Source organism: Anabrus simplex, chromosome 12 (genome assembly GCF_040414725.1).
Source record: "Anabrus simplex isolate iqAnaSimp1 chromosome 12, ASM4041472v1, whole genome shotgun sequence".
NCBI classification, from domain to species: Eukaryota; Metazoa; Arthropoda; class Insecta; order Orthoptera; family Tettigoniidae; genus Anabrus; species Anabrus simplex.
The window spans coordinates 46,207,116-46,228,743 of NC_090276.1; the positions used below are offsets into that span (position 1 = coordinate 46,207,116).

Consider the following 21,628-nt stretch of genomic DNA (forward strand, 5'->3'; position numbering starts at 1 on the left):
ATGACACTGATTGGCTTGTTACTGGATTCATGCAGGAGAAACAAAACCAGTTATTCAATCGGTCACAAAGTTATAAGAATGAAGGCACTGAAGATTGGAGATGGCACAGGAGTTAGAAGTTCCATAAAGCTACGGCTAGACAAGCATTTTAAATGGAATATTTACGTCTGAACCACTCAGACTAGCTGTACTATACTACTGTGAGGTAAGAAATCAGCAACACTCTCACTCTTAAGGTAACGATATATCACTACCCATATCCACAGCAAAGACAGCACGCGAAATGATATATCAGCACCACATCGGCTCCCACTGAAATCTTCAATATGTACTACAATTCCTCATTAGATGGTACAAGCGTGCTGAACTAAGCCAGCCAGATGTCGACCTTTGTTTACTCTAAACCTTTGTGCAAACATTTTTGCGCTATGGCTGTTGTCTCAACTGAATGTCTGCAATACTACAGAGTATTTAAACAACTAATTATTCAATGGTAAGCAAGTTATGTTTTTACCTATGTTATTAATGAAATGTCAATAATGTAACCCTATGCTTTCCATTTTGTTCCATCATAGGATAAGTGACATAACCTCAATTTTAAACCACAATCTTGTGATTATTTGCCTGTTATTTATTTTTATGAATCTAAAACCAGTGCATAGAAAGGATTCGGATCACAAAGAGGTGTGAACAATTATACTGACTAAATAATGGAATTTCATGTGACCCAAAGTTGGACACACTATGAAGTGCTATTATATGCCAATTTTGCAATTCATTCAAAAATGTTGCTCAAGTCACTACTGTACTGGCGTCATATGTGAATTTTGAAATATTTTGTAAGGTATAAATGCTGAAATGTAACATAAAACTTCGTTTCACTCACCGGTAAGGTGTCCATCATAGCCATGTCATTTTTCTTTCATAAAATGTAGTAATTGGGATAATTTTTTTAAGGAATCCAAAATAGCACAGCTAGATAAGTGGAATATTGTATTTTTGTCAATTATTAAATATTCTCCATTTTAATTGGATTATAGTTTTCAAATATGCCATTTAGTAACCTTTGTTTGAACTATGAAACAAAAAAATTAACTTCCAATGAAATGCTGAAAAAAATGAGATTTTTATTTATTTAGTCTGATCCAGGACACCCTAGATTTGCCATAAGACACAGAATAATACACAATAACAATTATGAGGGAAGATAAAGAAGAGTAAGGTTTGAATGTGAAATGTGAGAATGAAATGTTAGGCAGCTAAAAAAAAAAAAAAAAAAATTATACAAGTCTCTACATTTTTAGAAAAATGGATTTAGCATACAACTACCGGTACACAATTTCAGTTGGCACTATATACATTTAACAATATAGATATTCAACAATGTACTAGTAAAATGCTGTGTGTTCATGCTGTGTGTTCTTGCTCTTTGCTATTTTACTAATAACATGGTTTTCATAACTCCCAATAACACAGCAATATCAAATTTCCTTTTAGAGAGCATATTACTAAATTCTAAAACAGAAAACAAAAATTATACATTGGATCACCACATTCCACACAACCACTACTTACACAAGCATCGAATGTTCCAGGAGCTACGACCAAATTGTCCATGACCGCCTGAATTTTTGTGACGAGATTTAAAACTGAAGTCTGCTCTTGAGGCGATGGAGATAAATCTGCATTTCTCTTCAACAAAGCCTGAAAGAGTAAAAATAGATCAAATTAACAAGCACAACAGTAACAATATGTTAGGAGGAAATTAGGAAATTAATTCCTGGGAATCAGTGTATTAAAATAATATTTGGTAGCAAATATTTTACAAAACAAAAGTGCATAATGGACTGGCCTATAACCACTTGAATACTGTAAAAATGGGTGGAGTCAGACACTCCACATAATAATCATGTTGTGTGTGTGTTTTAACATACCCCTAATTGCCATATATTTTAAGAAATGCTGGGGCATCAGATTTTTGTCCATCAGGAGTTCTTAATCCAGGAGAAGTAGCATGGCGGGGAAAAGATAGCAGTCATGTTAAAGTTGGTATCCCTTTGCGTATACAGTAGGTGACAGATGATGATCACCTATCATATAGTGGGTGGGGATGTGGGTGGAACTCTCATAAGGGTAAATAGCTGACAGTGCCATCTAGTGAGTCATAGCAGCCGGTATTCTATGGATGGGGTGCTTTCGGCCGCATGCAAGTTCCTGAAAATTTGTATTTGTTCTGTGCGGTCATGTCCACCGTGTGCGACTTCCAAAGCAACGGATTTTACTGACAGAAATTAAGATAGCATAAGAAAATTGTTGGACAGTGTTGTGTTGAAAAAGATGGTGGTTGGTGATTATTGTTTTAAGAGGAAGTACAACTAGGCAACCATCCTCTATGTAACACTAATCAGATAGAAATAATGGAAGGGGTCCGACACTTCGAAAAATGAAGGTATCGGCCAAAGGAAGACAAGGGCCACGAAGGGCGTGAAAATGAAAGACTCCCTAGCCCTCACAAGCCTAATAGCGTCGGGGTCAGAAAAGAACAGGAGTTGACCAAGAGAGGTCAGATAGGATAGATGAAAGTGAGGAGCCAGGCACAAGTAAGTGGAAGCAATGCCAGGACTCAGCCTAGGGCCCCGTGGTCGCCAACCCATGCTCCAAAGTTCAGAGCCCCTGAGGCCCCTTTTAGTCGCCTCTTACGACAGGCAGGGGATACCGTGGGTGTTATTCTACCGCCCCCACCCACAGGGGGATGTTGAAAAAGAGCTGCAGGAGAATGAACGTTTCCAAACTGAATGGGATTCAGTTAGAAGACAACTCTTTTGTAAAGAGGGATTTGAGGAAGATGTTAATTTACCAGAAGCAGATGATGAGACTGAACAGAGGAATCGGTGATCATGATAATGCTTCTGAAGAGTCCGTAGGATCTGAGGATGAAGTTTCTCAAGTAAACTCCAAATAAGATCAAACTTAACTAGAGTACATTGATGGAAATGGTGAAACAAGATAGAATTACTTTCCAAATACTAGTGCTGGTAGGGGAAGGGCTAGAAGGAGGAACATTGTAATGCATCTGTCAAGACCGATAGGCCAAGCTCGACATGCCATCGTTATACTGGAATATTGGGAGTTAATTTTTCCCTAACAGCATCCTGAAGGAAATTGTTAACTCTATAAATACTTGGATAAAAAAAAAAAAAAAACAAGGAAAATTATTTCTGGGCACCTGTAATTTGGAGTATACTCATAACTAGAAGTTACAGTACAAAAATAATCATCATTATTACAATTCTGAAATATATTAACAGTGTCTTTTGTGGGGAAAAAAAAAAAGAGGGTGGTTTCTGGAAAGGAGGTAAAGTGGGAGAATAAGAATTAAAAAGGGCAATTTGGCTTCTTATTAAATACAGTCATTTTTGTTATACAAACTAGAATTCATACCATATTTAGTCAGTCCAAATGTTGCGAAATACCCTAAAACAAAATATGAAATAAATAAAACTAACAGATTTCCTGCTTAAAAAGGTAGGCCTAATCACTTTCACCATAAACTACCTGAGTGAAGGAATTTTCATCAGCCAGAGGTTTCACCCGGGGAAATGCAGATTCACAGAGAGCAAGGTCAAATGGATGACGTGGTACGAACTGCTTGACCTTGAACGGACCTGGACGACCCATTCCTCGTCCCATCCCACCACGACCTCTTCCTCGCATCATTTTCATCCTTATTGGTGCGTTAATCCTGCAAATAGATTTAAACTTAAATAAAGACTGTCAAAATTTAGCAAAGCTTAATCGTCAGTAGATACAGGCTCATCACATCAATTTGTGTGTGTGTGTTTAAAGTAGGAGTTCAAAGAGAAGTAAGAACAAACATACAGTGCAGTATAAACAAAAGATATTTAATACAGTAAGACACAGGAACCTTTCATAAAAGGAAAGCTGGTTGATTTCAATTACAGATTACAACTCATCTATAAAGATCTCTGTGTGTGTCTGTAGTTTGTGGATTTTGATGCAGTGTCCACAGCTTTACATTGTACAACAAAAGGGAGCCGAGCAGTAGCGATTTTACAGAAGGAAGTGAAAGAAAAAATGGCTATCATAACACTTCATTGCCTTATGTTGTCTAAACAATAAAAAACAGACCCCAAATATAAGTGAAATAACTGTTGATCAATAACAGTTTTACAAACAAAACAACACAATGGTAACTGTGGGAAGTGAGACAGTATGCAATACCGCCACTGGTATCCACAGCCAGATAACATACAAACACTGGAAAACTGTCCTCAAACACTCCTGCCACTAAAAGCCATACACCATTTCATTACTGGAAAATGAAATGACAATGTAGAAACAAGTGTAAGCATAGATTATTAGCACTCTGCTTTTTAGTTCTAAACCCTTTTGCTGCTCATGTACTTATCAGTAGTTTTCAAGAGCAGTAATGAATTTGCATAAGTGCACAGTTGTCAGTATTATCATTGTTCTAAAATCTATTTCAAGACAATAACTTTGTTCTTTTCATAATAATAATGCTATTTGCTTTACGTCCCACAAACTAGTTTTATGGTTTTTGGAGATGCCGAACTGCCAGAATTTAGTCATGCACGAGTTTTTTTTATGTGCCAGTAAATCTACCGACATGAGGCTGACATATTTGAGCACCTTCAAATACCACCGGACTGCGCCAGGATCGAACTTGCCATGTTGGGGTCAGAAAGCTAGTGCCTCAACCGCCTGAGCCACTCAGCCCAGCTGTGTTCTTTTCAAGCAAGTTTTTAACATAATAGAGTTTTAGACGGCTGTAACCTGTACCTTATGGTGGTCATTGTTGCCAGTATCTGTACAGATATATCGTCTGTTATTTGTCATCTGAAAACAAGACTACTGATTAACTGTTTAAATGGGGTATGTTCTTTATAATTTTTATTAGGTGTCAACAATGAAAATAAAGTAATCTGGGAGTTTCTAAATGAATAAGATGATGATCAAAGATAAATCTTAAACATTATACTTCCTCATTTTTAAGGAGGTTTCATTTTTTAAAGAGAATTAGAGTAGGCGAAATATTATGTAACACTGTAATAAAGAGGGGAATTCCTCAAGGCAGCATTATTGGACCTTTAAGTTTTAATTACACTAATATATAAAGAGGTAAAGTTTGTTTGCATGTAATAGTTAATCTCAGGAACTACTGGACCAATTCTAAAATTTATTTTACTAATGTAAATATTCATTATCCCTGAGGGACATGGGCTGTATTTTATTTTCAAAACAATTTGAGGGGGGAGGGGCATGGGGAAATATAAAAATACTAGGCTAATATAGGCAAAATATCAAATTTATCGTACAAGGACGAGACAAAGCTCAATTTAAGCCCCTTGACGCAAAGAACAAAACTCGGTAAGCCCTATGGGCCCAAAAACCATGTTCCAAGGCCCTAAAACCAACTGTTATGGAGATATTGGCAACACACTATACCCCTGCTCTAGGAATCGGATAAAGAAATGAACTGCTGTAACCATGGCAACGTCAACTCCAAGATTCTACAGCAGCGAGGTTATCTACAATATATCACAAAAACCTGTTATAGACATGAAAACTGGTATTAAGAATCTCCTTTAAAAATAATAATAATAATGTTATTTGCTTTACGTCCCACTAACTACTTTTACGGTCTTCGGAGACGCCGAGGTGCCGGAATTTAGTCCCGCAGGAGTTCTTTTACGTGCCAGTAAATCTACCGACACGAGGCTGTCGTATTTGAGCACCTTCAAATACCACCGGACTGAGCCAGGATCGAACCTGCCAGGTTGGGGTTAGAAGGCCAGCGCCTTAACCGTCTGAGCCACTCAGCCCGGCCCTTTAAAAATAAAAGAACACAAATTTTGTTTTCAGAAAATCCACTTAAGGGGTGATGGGGGGGTGAAAAGAAGTGAGAAAGTATTTGAATTATTTATACGAGGATACATATATCTCAGAAACTGAAGATGTTACAGACATTAAAATTGGTACTTGGAATCTCCTTTAAAAATAAATGAACACTCTTTTTGGAAAATCCACTTAAGGGGGTGAAATAATAAAAAGAAAAGCAGGTGAATTTTTAAAATGAGTATCTTCTTCTTCTATCGCTTTTCCCACACCTGTGGGGTTGTGGGTGCGAACTGTGTCGCAAATGTGGATTTGACCCTGTTTTATGGCTGGATGGCCTTCCTGATGTCAACCTTATGCGTAGGGATGTAATTACTATTGTGTGTTCCTGTTGAGGTTGGTAAAGTGGTGTGTTGAGTGAATATGCAGAGGAGAGTGTTGGGACAAACACAAACAACCTGTCCCCGAGCCAGAAGAATTAATCACACGCAATTTAATTCCACAACCAAAGGCCTCAAGGCTGACCACTCAGCCAAGGAGTGGGGCAGTTTTTAAAAACTTAACGTGTTACAGACGTGAAAATTGGTATTTGAATCTCCTTTAGAAATAGAGAAACCCTTTCTTTTTTTTCAACTTAAAGGAGGACGGTTTTCTCGCATGTAGCATTCCATGTCGCATGTTTCAGATTTAGCTCTGTCAATAGCTTCATCGTCATCTTAGCCCCAAAAGGCAATGCCACAAACGTGGTTTTCAAAGAGGTTCTGGGGTAAGTTTTTATACTTGAGGGATTTTCAGATAATGTCTTAGTGCAAGTACCGAAATAATTTTTAACAACTTACGAATTTTTTTTTTCTAGGGGCTTTACGTTGCACCGACACAGATAGGTCTTATGGCGACGGTGGGATAGGAAAGGTCTAGGAGTGGAAGGAAGCGGCCGTGGCCTTAATTAAGGCACAGCCCCACCATTTGCCTGGTGTGAAAATGGGAAACAACAGAAAACCATCTTCAGGGCTGCCGACAGTGGGATTTGAACCCACGATCTCCCGGATGCAAGCTCTCATTTTCAAAAATTTATGCCTGCCTGGCTATCAGATGATAATTCCCAAAGGAAACCTGAAATATTTGTTCCAAATGAGTAAATTTATAATACCAAAAATTAGACAAGGTCTCTCATACAGCATTGGCACTGCCAATGGCTCCAGGTAACCTACGCAGTGTCCTCCTTGGTTTGTACTAGCCACGCGTCTTGGTAGGTGTGCTAGTTTCTAGAGCAAATTTTTGTGAACAAAAGAAGCCGTTCTGTTATCTCCATGGATATCATACGAGATATATGTAGCCGTGTGTCGTCATGGTTACCGTGGCCTGTCAGCTGTGTTTACAGTGAGTAGTGCTGCACAAGTGTTGTACTGGGCATGTTTATCTGTGAAAGCAAATTGTCTCGGTTGAAAATGCGATATAAAATCGGCAAATATGAATGAAGAAGAAATACATATGCAAGTTTATTTACACAGCAGTGATCATGATTATTTATTTGAATTAGAACGAAGAGTTTAGAGAACTGTCAAGTGAAGATGGTGTAGTGAATTCCAGCATTGCAAGTAGCGACTGGATCTGTGTGTAAAAAAGCGCAGAATAATCCCGGACCATCATATGCTGTTTCCGAAGATTCAGAAGAGGAAGTTCCAGTGACTGGTACCTAAGCAAGAAGACACGCTAATGGGCCGGGGTGGAGGAGGGGATACGGCAAATGGCAATGACGACACTTCTCAGGTCAGGGTTGATAATTTCAGTAAAAGTGATGCTGAACATATTTCCGCACATACAAATGGCAATGCAAAGGGCAATATTTTTTACCGGAATGTAACATTTCATGATAGTGAGCCACCTAGACTAAGTTACTCATCAGGTCAGAAAACTAGAGGACCACAGGTGCTGCCTAGCTGCATCACTCCACTTCAGTTTATTATGTTGTATGTTGTTTTTTTACGCCTGCACTGACGACAATAATTATTATGGAAACTAATTCCTATGCAATAGAATGTATGGTAATAATATAATTACTAATAAAAATCTGACTAGGTACAAATGTGCAAAATTAATTTGGACCAGACTGTTGGAACATGTGACAGAAAATTGGACCACAAAGGGTTAAGAGTTGTTGTAGTTTTAGTGAAAACATGGGAATAATTTAAACATCACACGCGGAGAAAGAAGGTGGCTAACAGACAGGGGGCCAGAAAGGCCTTGGCCAACCATCGTACTGAGCTACATACACTTGCACAAAAAATGATCGGCAAAGAAATATTTAATTTTATATATTCTCAAAACAGGAGGATATTCGTACTCTGGATAGCTGGTGGCGGAAGGGATGATAACTGGAATCCTACCGCCTGTGGTTTTAACTCTTGATTAACTGCACCCCGCAAAAAGTTAAAAATAGAACAGGCATACTATAAATGTAGTTAAGACAATAATAAATGATACTACTGTATTTTTCTATTAACTTACCTAATATGTTGCATTAAAAGTAGAACTTAGCACAATTAATAAATGGAAAAATAAACAGCACTTTTCATTGAAACTAATAAGGCAAAGAAAAATATTCAGACTACCTAACTTTACTGTTTCTGATAATGATCAGTCATGGTTTTCTGCTTTTGTGCCAAGAAACACTTTTTGTTTATTTGTTTGTTTGTTCATCAAAACAAGTTTGTCGGTGATAAGTACTCCAGCAATGACTCGATATTTGCCAAGGCATAACTGTTGTGCTTGTGCGGCGCGAGCAGCCGTTTCCGCCGCCTCAACACTTCCACTTCCCACTCCCTCCCTGCTATTTACTTTACCAACAATCTGTTCATCTGTCAGCTCTTCGTAGCCTTGGTCGTTCTGCACAATCGAACCACTGACAAATATTGTCTTCGTCAACTTCCTCTCCAAGCCCCAATCCATCTCATCCTAATAAAATTTAATTAAATTTGGTCTAATAATCAAGAATACCAACTGTATCGGCTTCATCAAATCCGAGAAATCCATCGTCTTCAGAATTATCAGGGACGATTTTTTTCCAAGACCACATAACTCTCAATGGTTTGTTTTTCCCAGGCCGAATGAATCTCATGAATAGCGTCGAAAATTATAAATTCTTTCCAAAAAGTTTCGAGATCATTGCCCTCTTCAATCCTCTTTTGAAGAGATGACCGATAATTTCTTTTAAGTGCAGATATTACGCCCTGGTCCAGAGACTGGATTATTGCAGTGACATTGGCAGGCAAAAATTTCGTACAAATGTTGCCACCTGCTGATTTTAAAACAGTTTCATTTGGGGCAAGGACGCATTATCTATCAAAAGAACAGCTTTTTCCGAGAGTCCATTTGACTAAAATATTTACGAACTTCGAGGACGAAGTTATTGTCAAACCACAGTTCAAAAATCTCACTATTCATCCAGGCAAGTTTTTTGGTTCTTGTACACAACAGGCAAATTTTTGGCCTCTGTACCTTTGAAAAATGTCCAATGTCGAGTAAAGGTAATTTATGAGTGCCCGTTGCATTCGTGCAGGTCATAATCGTCATCCTTTCTTTAGATGCTTTATAGCCTGGTGCACAACGCTCTTGTTTGAAAGCAAGAGTATGGGTTGATAGAGATTTCCAATAGAGGCCAGGCTCACCTGCATTGTAAATTTGTTCTGAGACCAAACCCCCATCCAGAACAAATTTTTCAAAATCCAAATTGAACTGTTGAGCAGCTTCTGTATTTCCACTTAACAACTCGCCTTTTACACTGACATCAAAGATGCCATGTCGCGGTTGTAAACAATCCGGATGACGCATCAAAATCACCCTTCATCCCAAGAGCTTCGAAGAAAAACTTTGCTTTAGTCATACAGATTGGTCCCGATACTGGAATCCCTTGAGCTCGCTGCTGTGAAAACCACTCAAACATGCATTGGTCGAGCTTGTCAAACGTAGATTTTTTCATAGTTTTTAAGTTTGCCGTACCATTGTTTGCATCAGATGAACAAGCAAATGATAGAAGTTTGTCTCTGTTGCATAAAATATCCCGCACGTGGACACACACCTGTTTAACGGTAGAACCTCATTCTATTGTTACGTGTCAGCCCCGTGTGGCTCCTTTAGGTATTTCCAGGAAGGGGCTGGTGACTCCCCGGAGAGTCAGTCAGAGTTGGGCTCCGTGTGGGAGTGTTAGAGTGAGCGACAGTTGGGCTCCGAGGTGGAGCCAGTGTGACACTCAGTGAGTTGGGGTTCGGTGGCTGCGCTGAGGGCAACAGAGGTGTTGGCTGTCGCTAGTGTCCCACCGAGGTCTGAACCAGGAGCTGTTGTTGTGGTGTCGGAGTGTCCAGTGAGTAGCTGCATGGGAGACGGCACACGGGACAGAAGACTGTGTACTGCCTTAGAGTACTGTGTGTGTGTACTTCTGTGGATGGAGGACCACCGTGAATCAACAATTGAAGCAGTTATCGTGAGTGTGAGGATAATTGGACGTGGGTTAATATTCGTTGTCGTGAATATCATCCTGCTGATGGATACTGTTGAGCTGTTGCTGATTGTTGTTCGCTTCATGTTGACTGTGTGAAGTTTTTTTTGTTTTTTGTTTTTTTGTTGTTTTTTTTTTTTTGCTATTGGCTTTACGTAGCACCGACACCGATAGGTCTTATGGCGACGATGGGACAGGAAAGGGCTAGGACTGGGAAGGAAGCAGCCGTGGCCTTAATTAAGGTACAGCCCCAGCATTTGCCTGGTAAGAAAATGGGAAACCACGGAAAACCATCTTTAGGGCTGCCGACAGTGGGGTTCGAACAACCTATCTTCCGAATACTGGATACTGCCCGCTCTTAAGCGACTGCAGCTATCAAGCTCGGTGACTGTGTGAAGTACCGGACTATCACTGGAGTCGAAGTGATGAACAGTCATCGTGTGTTGTATAGCCAGGGACACTGTGGTCAAATCTAGCTATCTACGCACAGTGGCTCTAGGACGTGACTCGACTTGAGGGAAAGTGAAAGTAAGGATTATGACGCTCCCAGGTACCAACCTGCCGGGACTCCCAGGTGTGTGTACAGAAGAGAGATTTGTAAATAGACTGGTAATTAGTGTGTGGCCATTCATAACTGGTTAGAATTGTTTATGTTTAATTGCGCGCGCGCGCGCGCGTGTGTGTGTGTGTGCACATTTATTAGGCCACCCTGAAATAAATTAAGAGTAATTAAACAGATGGAGTTTATATTTGTAACACTATATTTTGTACAATATCAAACTTCTGTTGAATCGTCAAAACGACACGCTTCTGTTTGGTTGCCATTGTCTGCGAACTGACCTGAAAATCCAAGCCTGTTTCTAGTCATTCGACAGGGTCAGGAATGGAATGAATCAATGGAGCCCCCATCTAGCGGCGAGGATAGGAATTGTGCCAGCTGCCGAAGCCTGCCGCACTTCTTTGGGGCAATGATTAATGAATGACAGATGAAATTAAATGATATTGGAGTGTGTTACTGGAATGAAATATGATAGGAAAAATCTGAGTATCCGGAGAAAAACCTGTCCCGCCTCCGCTTCGTCCAGCATAAATCTCACGTGGAGTGACTGGATTTGAAACACGGAACCCAGAGATGAAAGGCCGGCACGCTGCGGCCTGAGCCACGGAGGCTCTGTTTGTGAACTGAACTGCACCGAACAAAAACAAGGCAATGACAAAGTGGGGCGGTGTGGAGTAGAGCAGGTGCTCGCGGCCGGTGACATACCAGCTACAAATAACTTCAAGGTCGCGCCACCCCTCCTACTATTACGACTCGGCAATATTATCCCGACCCTTTGTAATTCTGTATTACTGTAACTCCTAACACTCGTGCATTTTTAGAGTTTCTGATATTGTGGTTGAGCCCAACGCAGTTGATCCGATTACAGTATATCGAGAGTTGAGTGTACATACATATCAGCAAGAAAACAACTAGACCCCACAAGAAATTGTTACAAGGCCTAATCACCATAAATTAAAAAATGCTGCCATGGAAAGCTGGGATAGGTCGCTCAATTTCTACAGTAAAATGTTAGCCAAACAGATGCATAAAACTCTGATAAAGGACATCCAGCTTATACTGACTTCTGAAATACAGCATGCTCTATACCACAGAGAAAAATAGTTAGCTTTCACCAGGCTGCCACCTACTGTCAAAATGGAATGCAAATTAAATGCAAATTACAAAATCAAATATCTACATTGTGAAGACTTAGGAACAGTCTATTCCACACAATGTCAATTTCAATTATATTCAAGGTTTATGCTTTTCAAATTATGTGGTTGCTGAGAATCTCAAAAGTTACAGCTGAATATAAGGTACCAATATTTCAAATAATCATCTGCTTCATTGGAGTTATAGGTACTGTTTCACAAATTGATATTACTACAATATATTAAATAGAATTCTGAACATAACAGCCTTAGCAGTTGTTTCAGTTGCACTTTTAATAGGTGGACATTGCTAAACTTTCCTTTATTGTTTCCATACAGTGTAGTCCAAAACAAAAGGATCAGGGTATGTATCAGCATTAGAGGATTGGTCATATTGATAAATAATTTGAAAAAATAATTTGATATCTCGCACCATTCTCTTTTTCATAATCTATTATCTTCATTACGAGTAGCAATTTATAAATTATAACGGATAAAAAACAACATAAGCTCTAACCTCACGTACTTTACTAGCGCAAGTGGTAAAATACAACAATACCAATAAGAAATTTGGTCCTATCCTATTAGATTAATATTTTATATATTTTAACGGCCTGTCATGTCAGATCATATTTTATACATATATCATAGATAATAATAATTTTATTGTACTGGTGTCAACAAATGTAGATCTAAAGCACAAAAAATGGACACATAAGGTACCATATAACAAGTGTTTCTAGTCAAAAAGGTATCATTTTAACAAGCTTTTTCATGTTTGTTTCCAATTGGACTTACTCATAAAAGTGAAATACCTCAAACATCTAAAAAGTGCAAACAGTCCTACTGACATTTTATAAAAACAGATACATTGAAGTGAGATACCTCAAGCAATAAAATATTTTTAGGACTTCATAATAGACTCACAATCAATAATGTGTATATCAAAAATTTTACTTTATGTTCTGTAATATAGGTGTCATGTGACGTTAAGGTTCAAACCAATTAGTGCTATTCAAACCAAAGATAGACATTCTTTTACAAGAAATTTTTAATGTTTTAATCAATATGAAACAACTATACTGAATGTAATATCCTAAACAATGATTGAGAACAAATGTAAGATCTCAACGTACATTAGCTTAGACATAGTGTGGTCACGTGCCACACACATACAAATACTTTCTCACTAACCACCTCCATATTTTATTTAATTGAACTAGTCTTACCAGATACAATCTTTTACATGTGATGTTTTTTGTAAATATTTCAACGTGTGTCAACTGAGGATGATCCTATAGGGATCAAAACCGGTATTGAATAATTTTACCACTTTAGAGTAAATAATGTATTGATAAGGTGGAAACTTCTCAATTTTCCATTCTCTTTTTATCGACTGCTGAAGTTTGCCGATCAGATTGTTTCATGGACAAATTAAAATAGGCATTGCAAGGTGGTGCTACAAAATCTGCACGTGACTTAACAGTGGCATGAGAGTATGAACCCACTGTCTCCCGAATGCAAGCTGACAGCTACATGGCCCAAGTGCACAGTCACTCGCTCAGTAATAATTCAGATGAACTGTTGCCAACTGCAAACTCAAACCCCATGGAGGAGAGGCCTGGGCCCTTTTGACAATGTACCTATGTTCTGACAAAACCCATTGATGCATAACAACGACCCTCATAAACAGAATGTGACTCCGCAGAGTGGGTACGTTGTTTCAAACCAGACCATTGGCCCACCAACAATAATACAATTTAGGAATTTTTATTGTGCAGTAATTAGTAATAAAGTCTGTGTTGAATTCTGGGAGTACCACATATTCCATTTATTTCATCCAATTGCAGTGATACTAGCCGTAGTAGGTATGGAAAACTCCGAGAAAAATGTTTGGTTACGGAAGTAAATACATTTTATAGGAGTTCTCCGGCATTTGTCATGAACACATCTCTCTTGCAAAAGTAATAATGGGCTGCATCATTTACCTATAGCTACAATGTACCTACTTAGCAGAGTGACTGCGCATGTTAATCGGGAGACAAGAGGGTTCAAGTCGCACTATCGGCTGTCCTAGGAAATGATTTCAATGGTGTCCGACTCGTTGGCTGAATGGTCAGCGTACTGGCCTTCGGTTCAGAGGGTCCTGAGTTTCATTCTCAGCTGGGTCAAGGATTTTAACCTTCTTTGGTTAATTCCAATGGCTTGGGACTGGGTGTTTGTGCTATCACCAACATCCCTGCAACCCACACACCACACATAACACTATCCTCCAACACAATAACACGCAGTTACCTACAGATGGCAGATGCTGCCCACCCTCATCACAGGGTCTGCCTTACAAGGGCTAAACCTGGCTAGAAACAGCCATACAAAATTATTATTATTATTATTATTTCTATGGTTTCCCATTTTTGTTTCGAGGCAAATGCTCATACAGTTCCTATTTGCAGGCAAGAGCCAATTTCTTCCACCTTCTCACCTAATTTCATTCATTTTATTAGCTCCTGAACTGAGGTTGACAACAGGAAGAGCATCTGGCCATAAAATCATGCTTATATAATTTCATCTCGCCTCATCCCCGACTACATATCAAGATAAGATATCAAAAGTTATTAGGATCAACCTATTCAATACAATAAAATTTACAAAGTTAGGACTTACATACTATTAAACTAAAATTTGAAGGGACATGTTTTGCCCTTTAAAAGGGCATCATCAGCCTTTTTACACTCATACTCAAAGATAAAAATCAGGATCCTGATTGTCATGGTAAAAAATATAACATGAGAATATAAGATTAGTGAAATTATACAATGTGAGAAATTGTTAAGAGTTCTTCAATAATAATTTACAATTAAAAACTTCATTTAAAATGTTTGCAAAGAAAAAGTTAAAGTTGGTATGATATTACACTAGTAATTTTAAAACGATTTTATAAATTAGACAAACTAGGCCTTAACCACATAATAACAAGAAGGTCTATGGCTAAAGTTGCCATATCAAAGTTAGAGTGAAATTTGGCTGGAAGCAACTTGATTTACATGTTGAAGAGAAGGTTAATGGAACTTAGCAGCCGCTTGTGATGACATTGAAACTTTCTTGTCGTAATATTTAACTGTAGTATGGCGCTATTTAGATTATAAAGTTGTATCCAACTAATCCATTAATCTTGTTATTTACATTGTGGGTTCGCGGTCTCCGTAATTTTGTTGAAGGAGTTATAAAGAGTTCATTTCAATACAGACCAAATATGAAATTTGTAACATGTACGTATCAAGAAACGGGACTACTATTTCTTTGCTACAAGGCCAATGACTTTATGATAAAGATCACTTTGAAAAGTTCTACCAAAAACTGTAGACCTATAGGCTACATTCGTTCTTGCCAGAACATAATACCACAAGGTTTTTCATAATTTACCCAGCAATCCACACTGAATACACACATAATTAAAGAGATTGGACAATAAACCTGTATTCTAGCCAAATAAATTGATCTAACAATGGTCAGGGTACGATGCGCATTGGTATCACCCAAATATCACTGTAAAATTTGTCACAAATGGAACATAATAATTGCTTTTATGCATATCAAGTGAAAAATCCCTGGCAAATTAAGAAATACCGTCGTTACTTGAGAAATATGAAAACATATTATACTTAAGGCTTGTAGACAGGACTGGTTTATGACGTACTGTGCTGCTGGTCCCGTCTCTTGTTACTTTCTTCAGGTCCAGGGCTAGCACCGTGGAATGGGAGTGCTATGTCTGTAGATTCTCATTATCTTTGTCCATATGACTAGAGCGGCAAGTTCAAACAGCAAAATGGAGGTCAACAGAAAAATAGCAAGATCCCTGGACCTATAAATATTTTTATTTCTGTTCGAACGAAAGTAAATCGATCCCTGGACCAATAAATCACTAGTCCACTGAATTTTTCTTATGTACATTGGCCATACCATTTTGTCGCCTATTAAATATTGCATATCGCGATACAATTCATAAAATGATGTTTGACAAGTGAAGCAATGAAACGAAAGCAAAGAAAAAGCAAAGAATTTCAGTGAATACAGATATCACACACAAAATCGTTGAAAGTGTAACACAAAAGACATACGTGTGTCACTGTGAGCGCACCACCAAATGTACTTGTAAAGTGGTAAAGTACGTATACATAATATTCTCCAAAAATCAAATATTTCTTAATTTGCCAGGGATTTTTCACTTGATATGTGTAAAAGCAATTATTATGTTCCATTTGTGACAAATTTTATAGTGATATTTGGGTGATACCAATGCGCACTATACCCCAATGGTCACATTAAAATAAATAGTGAACACACGTGCATTTCCATCATTTGCATAACATGTACAAAAAATTATTGCATGGATTTACTCCTGCCACCAGACAATCACTGGTGATTAATACCACTGTAACACTTCACCGTCTCCAACTACTGTATTGGCAATGCCATTTAATAGCATGTACGAGCACTCTCAATGTAAGGACTTTTAAAAAATCCAAAATAGGCCCTCCTGGAGCTCCTATTGGCAAGTATAACTATTTGTATAATTTGTAACACGCTGCATACTCTTAAATTTTCCGTAGGCCTACGTCAATGTCAAACGTGAAATGTCACAGTAATCAGTGCACTTAAATATCAATGAAGAAAAAAAATCTACTGCAGGTGTGCAGTTACTGGCTCGGTGGAAGGGCATTACTTCACAGAAACCCTTCGAGGCTTAGAATTACCATTTCAAAGTTAAGTAGGACTATATCCCTAACACAATTATCATGCAATTCAAACAATATGAGTAATTTTTGCAAGAAGTAATGACAATAATAATAGCCTAATAATAATCACACACACCAATGTCAGAATTAAAGCCATACTGATCTCGGAGCCTTCAAACCAAGAGAACAGACCACCAATAAACGGGATTAGAGGCGAAAATTGTGGGGAGGACTTTAATATGAAGAGCTTAGAAAATGTTACATTTATGAGAGTGAAGACAAGTATAGACTTGCTACTTAAACTAATAACTGTGCACTTTAAACGCTATAAATAGTTGTAATAACCCACTGCAATACTACATGATTTATTTTTCATTAAGAATATTTCAGGACAAGCTTTTCCTGCATCAAATGAAAATGCTGGCTTGAGGAGTCTTACACGTCTTAATCAATGGCCCTCCCAAGAATTGTTTTCTAATATCTACAATATAAATTAGCCTTACATTTCGAATACGGTTCGTTATACTCAGCGTAATCCTTAAAATGGTTTTATTTTCACTATATACAGAAATGCTCCAAGAACACACCGGCGTTATTTCACAAAAATATCCACAGCACAAGCTAATGGCGGCGAAGGATACGATAGATGGCGTGCAAAGTTAACTTCCGACACAGCTCCAAACTTCCACAGCCTTGCTGATTGTTCCTTTCGTACCTTCTGTCCAATAATCTATAAGTGTTGCCGCACTGCTGGTGACAAATGACAAACAATCTAGTGAAAACTTTGCGGGTTGGTTTAAATTCAATGAAATCAGAATATAACTGATTATAGGGGTATTGTTTAAACTCACAAGTGGATGGACAAACGTTAATTTGTCAAACGCTGTTAACATAAAGTAATGTTATAGATTTCATTTGCTTTACGTGGACAAATAACACCATGCTTGGGGAAATTGCATTTCGGAATCATTCTGAGTAAAATTGGAATGCATTCACGATATCAAAATGAAAAAGAAAAATTTTCGAATGTTCATTTATGAAACAAAAATACTTCAGTCAACATTTTGGCTCATGTAATAATAATAATAACTGAATTATTTAAGATAAGAAAGAACGCTTTGAGTATAAAGCAGATGCTTTGTATTTTTTTTTCAGTAATTTTCTCAATTTTGGCATCTCTTCTTTTTAGCGTTGGTTTTGTCTATCTTCACAAATACTTAATCAATTAAACTTGCACTAATTCCATTTCCTTCACGAATCTTATTTCACGTTAATTTCAGTGTTCACTGGTACAGTTTTCTTGTGCTAGTCTTATAATACGTGACTCAACTAAATTGTTTATTACGCCACGCATTATCGCGAAAATACGACTTTGATCATATATGTCCAGTCTTTCGAAATTTAATCGAGCGAGACGTCTGGTTTGCAGCCTGTTACTATAGCGAAACGAAATGATGGCTCGGAATTTTGCCAATAAAACGATAACCAACGTTACTGAAGCATTAACCTTTTATTGTAACGGTACCTGAGCTGTCCAATCTTGACGGAACGCCTTTTGTTCCTTTCACCTATTTGTTTTTCTTTGGAATGGTCTGGGGAAGCATGCCTTCCTTCATTCGCGATTACGTCATAGGTCAGTGACTAGTTCTTAAACCGGCTCCATTATCGCTCCACAAGACTTATAGTCTGTTACCTTTCAAGATGATCTTTTTGCTTTCCTTTTTGGTCTTACCTCACATGAAATGTAAATTTTTTACTACTGCGAGTATTAAAGGATTTACATCTATGATTTGTTGTTCACTCGTTAGATGACAGCGTTAGTACGAAGATGTCTTCTTTTTGCCCTGCAAGCAGTTGCGATGATGCAGTAAGATGCCGCCAGTAGTAACAAACTTGCCCTTGATGCCTGTAGTGCTGTAATCTTCGCAGGCGAAACATGAAGACTTCCCAGGTGAGAGAATGCCTTGCATAAGAATAACAATAATTTTATTATTTTCGTTCTTTTATAGGAAGATGAATAAAAGTAGATGTGTTGGGATTTAGATATATTTTGACTGAGCGCGGAAATATTGTCGTCCTTTCCTTTACTGAAAAAATCATGTTCGCGCTTTATATGTTCTAACGTTTTATTTGTTGTTTTCCACGTTAAAAACACCTTAAAATAACTATTACACATTGACGGTGCGCTGTTGGTATAACTATAAAAACAAGACAGCTGAGAGTGCATCATTATTGTAATTCCACTTGTATTCGTATAAAACATCTGTTTTGTTAATACATAGGAGTGAGATGCTCACAGCATGGGCAGTGATTTTATTTAATAAATTGTATTCTGTATAAAGCATCCACGTAACAAAACAAAGTACACCAAAATATTATGTTGCACTTTTTACCGTCTTTAAACATATACGGACAAATGACAGTCCACTCGCGCGAAAAACATTGTTGCGGTTTACGTTCCAGTGACAGCGATGTCATTTTTTAAAAATATTTTTATTTGAAAATCTGCTAGGTACTGTATTTATTTTTCGAGTGAAATATATAGACGAAAATTGTTATTTTCAGCTAAATGTTTAATTAAATTACTTTTATGTTGCTAAAGTCTGTTGATAGTATTTGCATATCCATCTTCTGATGCAAGTTCTTTGAAAGGTGTAGTTCACCTAGCCATAATATCCGTTCAATATGATGATATATTTACGTTTTTATTATTTATTATATTTTCAGTTGTCATTTTTATTCCCCCTTCTCTAGAGATTAGAAAGAACGATTCAATAACATGAGCAGCTGTTTGTCAAAGTGAAGGTTAAGGGCACAAGGTTAAGTATTAATAATAATCACTTTTTCATCTCCGAATGACTTTCTGGGTCAAACAAAAGTGCCAGCGTGCCAGACAGGTACAATTTGCACCAAATGGCTATATTTGAATTGACCGCCATCCTTAGACACTGTATACGCGCGTTTTATTAAATAATATGAGATACCACTGCCGTAAATATGATTTTTGTGTGGATACGGTTGGGTAACATAGTGCTAGAGATGTTGTTTTGTGCATTGAGGTTAAATCTGAGTCACATGTATTGGTTGGGCCGGCTTCACTCTGCTCCCAAGGCGATAGCCGCTGTGCAGTAGTGAACCGAATTCCGCCAAGGCCTGATCGTCTGGCCCGGTCAGCCCTCCACTGCAAGTGTGCGGGGATCTTCATGAGGTGTAGTAGTGTTTGTTCATGTTAGAAGCAGTCATGAATTGGCATAGGGTGAATTGGTGGATTCCTTTAAGCTCTGAAGAAAGGAAAATATCCTTAAAGAATAACATCAACCAGGTTGGTTTGCTGTCTTTACTGCATTTATTTTGAAATGTTATTTGTAGATATTTTCTGTTTTGATGAAAGGAGTGAACTACCTGTCTCTTTGGACATGAATGTCAAGAGATTTTCATATTATAACGGCGACCAATTGTACTTGCTACTGTCGTGTAAAGATCGGATACCGAAATGACGCATCTTCCCTCTTCGAAAGTGCATCTTGTCAAATGTACGTTTGTCCTATCATAATTAAATTCCAGAGCTGTTCGTATTTTGATGACGGTGGTAAGGACTTTTCTTAAATCAGCAGTCACTACCTCCACCGTGTGGTTATCTTTGTTTAGATGATAATGTCTTCATTGATTTTACGTCCCACTAACTCATTTTTACGATTTTCGGAGACGCCGAGGTGCCGGAATTTTGTCTCGAAGGAGTTCTTTTTTTCGTGTCTTTAAATCTACCGGTACAGGCTTGACGTATTTCAGCACCTTCAAAATCACCGAAGTGTGCCAGGATCGAGCCTACCAACTTGGGCACAGAAAGCCTGAGCGTTAATCGTCTGAGCCACTCAGCCCAGCAGGTTAATGTCTTAAGGAACCTTGTATCAGGATTATAGGACCAAACTTATTTTCAGAGGCAATGCAGTGAGATTCTCAAAAGACCCAACCAAATCCCATGATGTTACAGCCTTGATGGGCATTGGCCTACCAAGCAAACGCTGCTCAGCCCGAAGGTCTGCAGATTACGAGGTGATGTTGTCAGTACGACGAATCCTCTTTGCTGTCATTCTTGGCTTTCTAGATCGGTTTCGCTAAATCATTGTCAGATAGTTCCTCAATTTGTCTGGGCTCAGTGGAACTCGAATCAATCCTCAGGTCCAGGTAAAAAAAAAAAAAAAAAGTCCCAGACTTGGCCGCAAATCAAATCCGGGATCTCCGGGTAAGAGGCAGACTCTCTACATCTGAACTTAAATAATAATAATATTATTATTGGTTTAAAATCCCACTAATTACTTTTACGGTTTTTGTAAATAATTTTGTCCCGTAGGAGTTCTTTCACGTGCTGATTTACCAACGGGAGGTTGGAGTATTTGAGCACATTCAAATACCAAAGGACTGAGTCAGAATCGAACCTGCCAGCTTGCACTCAGAAAGCCAGCACTTTCGCGCCTGAGTCACTCAGCCCGCCATTCAGACCATCGTAACACAAATTAGTGGGGACGAGAAAGAGTTTAAGAACTGGTTATCCCACCATTTAGTCGTTTAAACAAGTCATCATCATCACTATAAGGGAGAGGATTTCAAACTCCTCGAAGAATGAAAATAAGGGAAAGGTCATGAAAGACATGAACTGCTTGTTTTCACTTCCATCTTTCCTGTCCGATCTTTCTTGGTCTTCCCTTGTGAATTGGTTCGGTAGAATACAGCCATGGTATCCCCTGCCCGTCGTAAGAGGTGACTAAAATGGGTAACTGAGACTAGGATTGTTTCTATTTACTTGTATCAAGCTCCTACCTTTCAACTT

General features: G+C 38.3%; 2 protein-coding genes across 3 annotated transcripts in view; one reads left to right on the forward strand and one right to left on the reverse strand.

Annotated features, from left to right (window-relative positions):
• The window catches only part of LOC136884519 (interleukin enhancer-binding factor 2 homolog), a 44,041-nt gene extending 26,580 nt beyond the window's left edge, over positions 1-17,461 (reverse strand). The window contains exons 1-3 of the mRNA XM_067156748.2: positions 17,304-17,461; positions 3,556-3,742; positions 1,576-1,704 (exon numbers count right to left, since the gene is read on the reverse strand). Of these exons, the coding sequence (XP_067012849.1) occupies positions 1,576-1,704; positions 3,556-3,742; positions 17,304-17,305 (318 nt within the window). The 5' untranslated portion in view covers positions 17,306-17,461. The remainder of the gene's footprint in view (positions 1-1,575; positions 1,705-3,555; positions 3,743-17,303) is intronic.
• A 1,242-nt stretch (positions 17,462-18,703) lies between these two features.
• Positions 18,704-21,628, forward strand: part of LOC136884431 (uncharacterized) — a 179,681-nt gene continuing 176,756 nt past the window's right edge. Inside the window, exon 1 of one of the 2 annotated variants that reach the window (XM_067156592.2) lies at positions 18,704-18,751. In XM_067156592.2, coding sequence (XP_067012693.2) covers positions 18,737-18,751 — 15 coding nt within the window. In that variant the 5' untranslated portion in view covers positions 18,704-18,736. Of the gene's footprint in view, positions 18,752-19,950; positions 20,123-21,628 lie in introns of those variants that run through there. The other variant, XM_067156591.2, reaches the window with a different exon arrangement.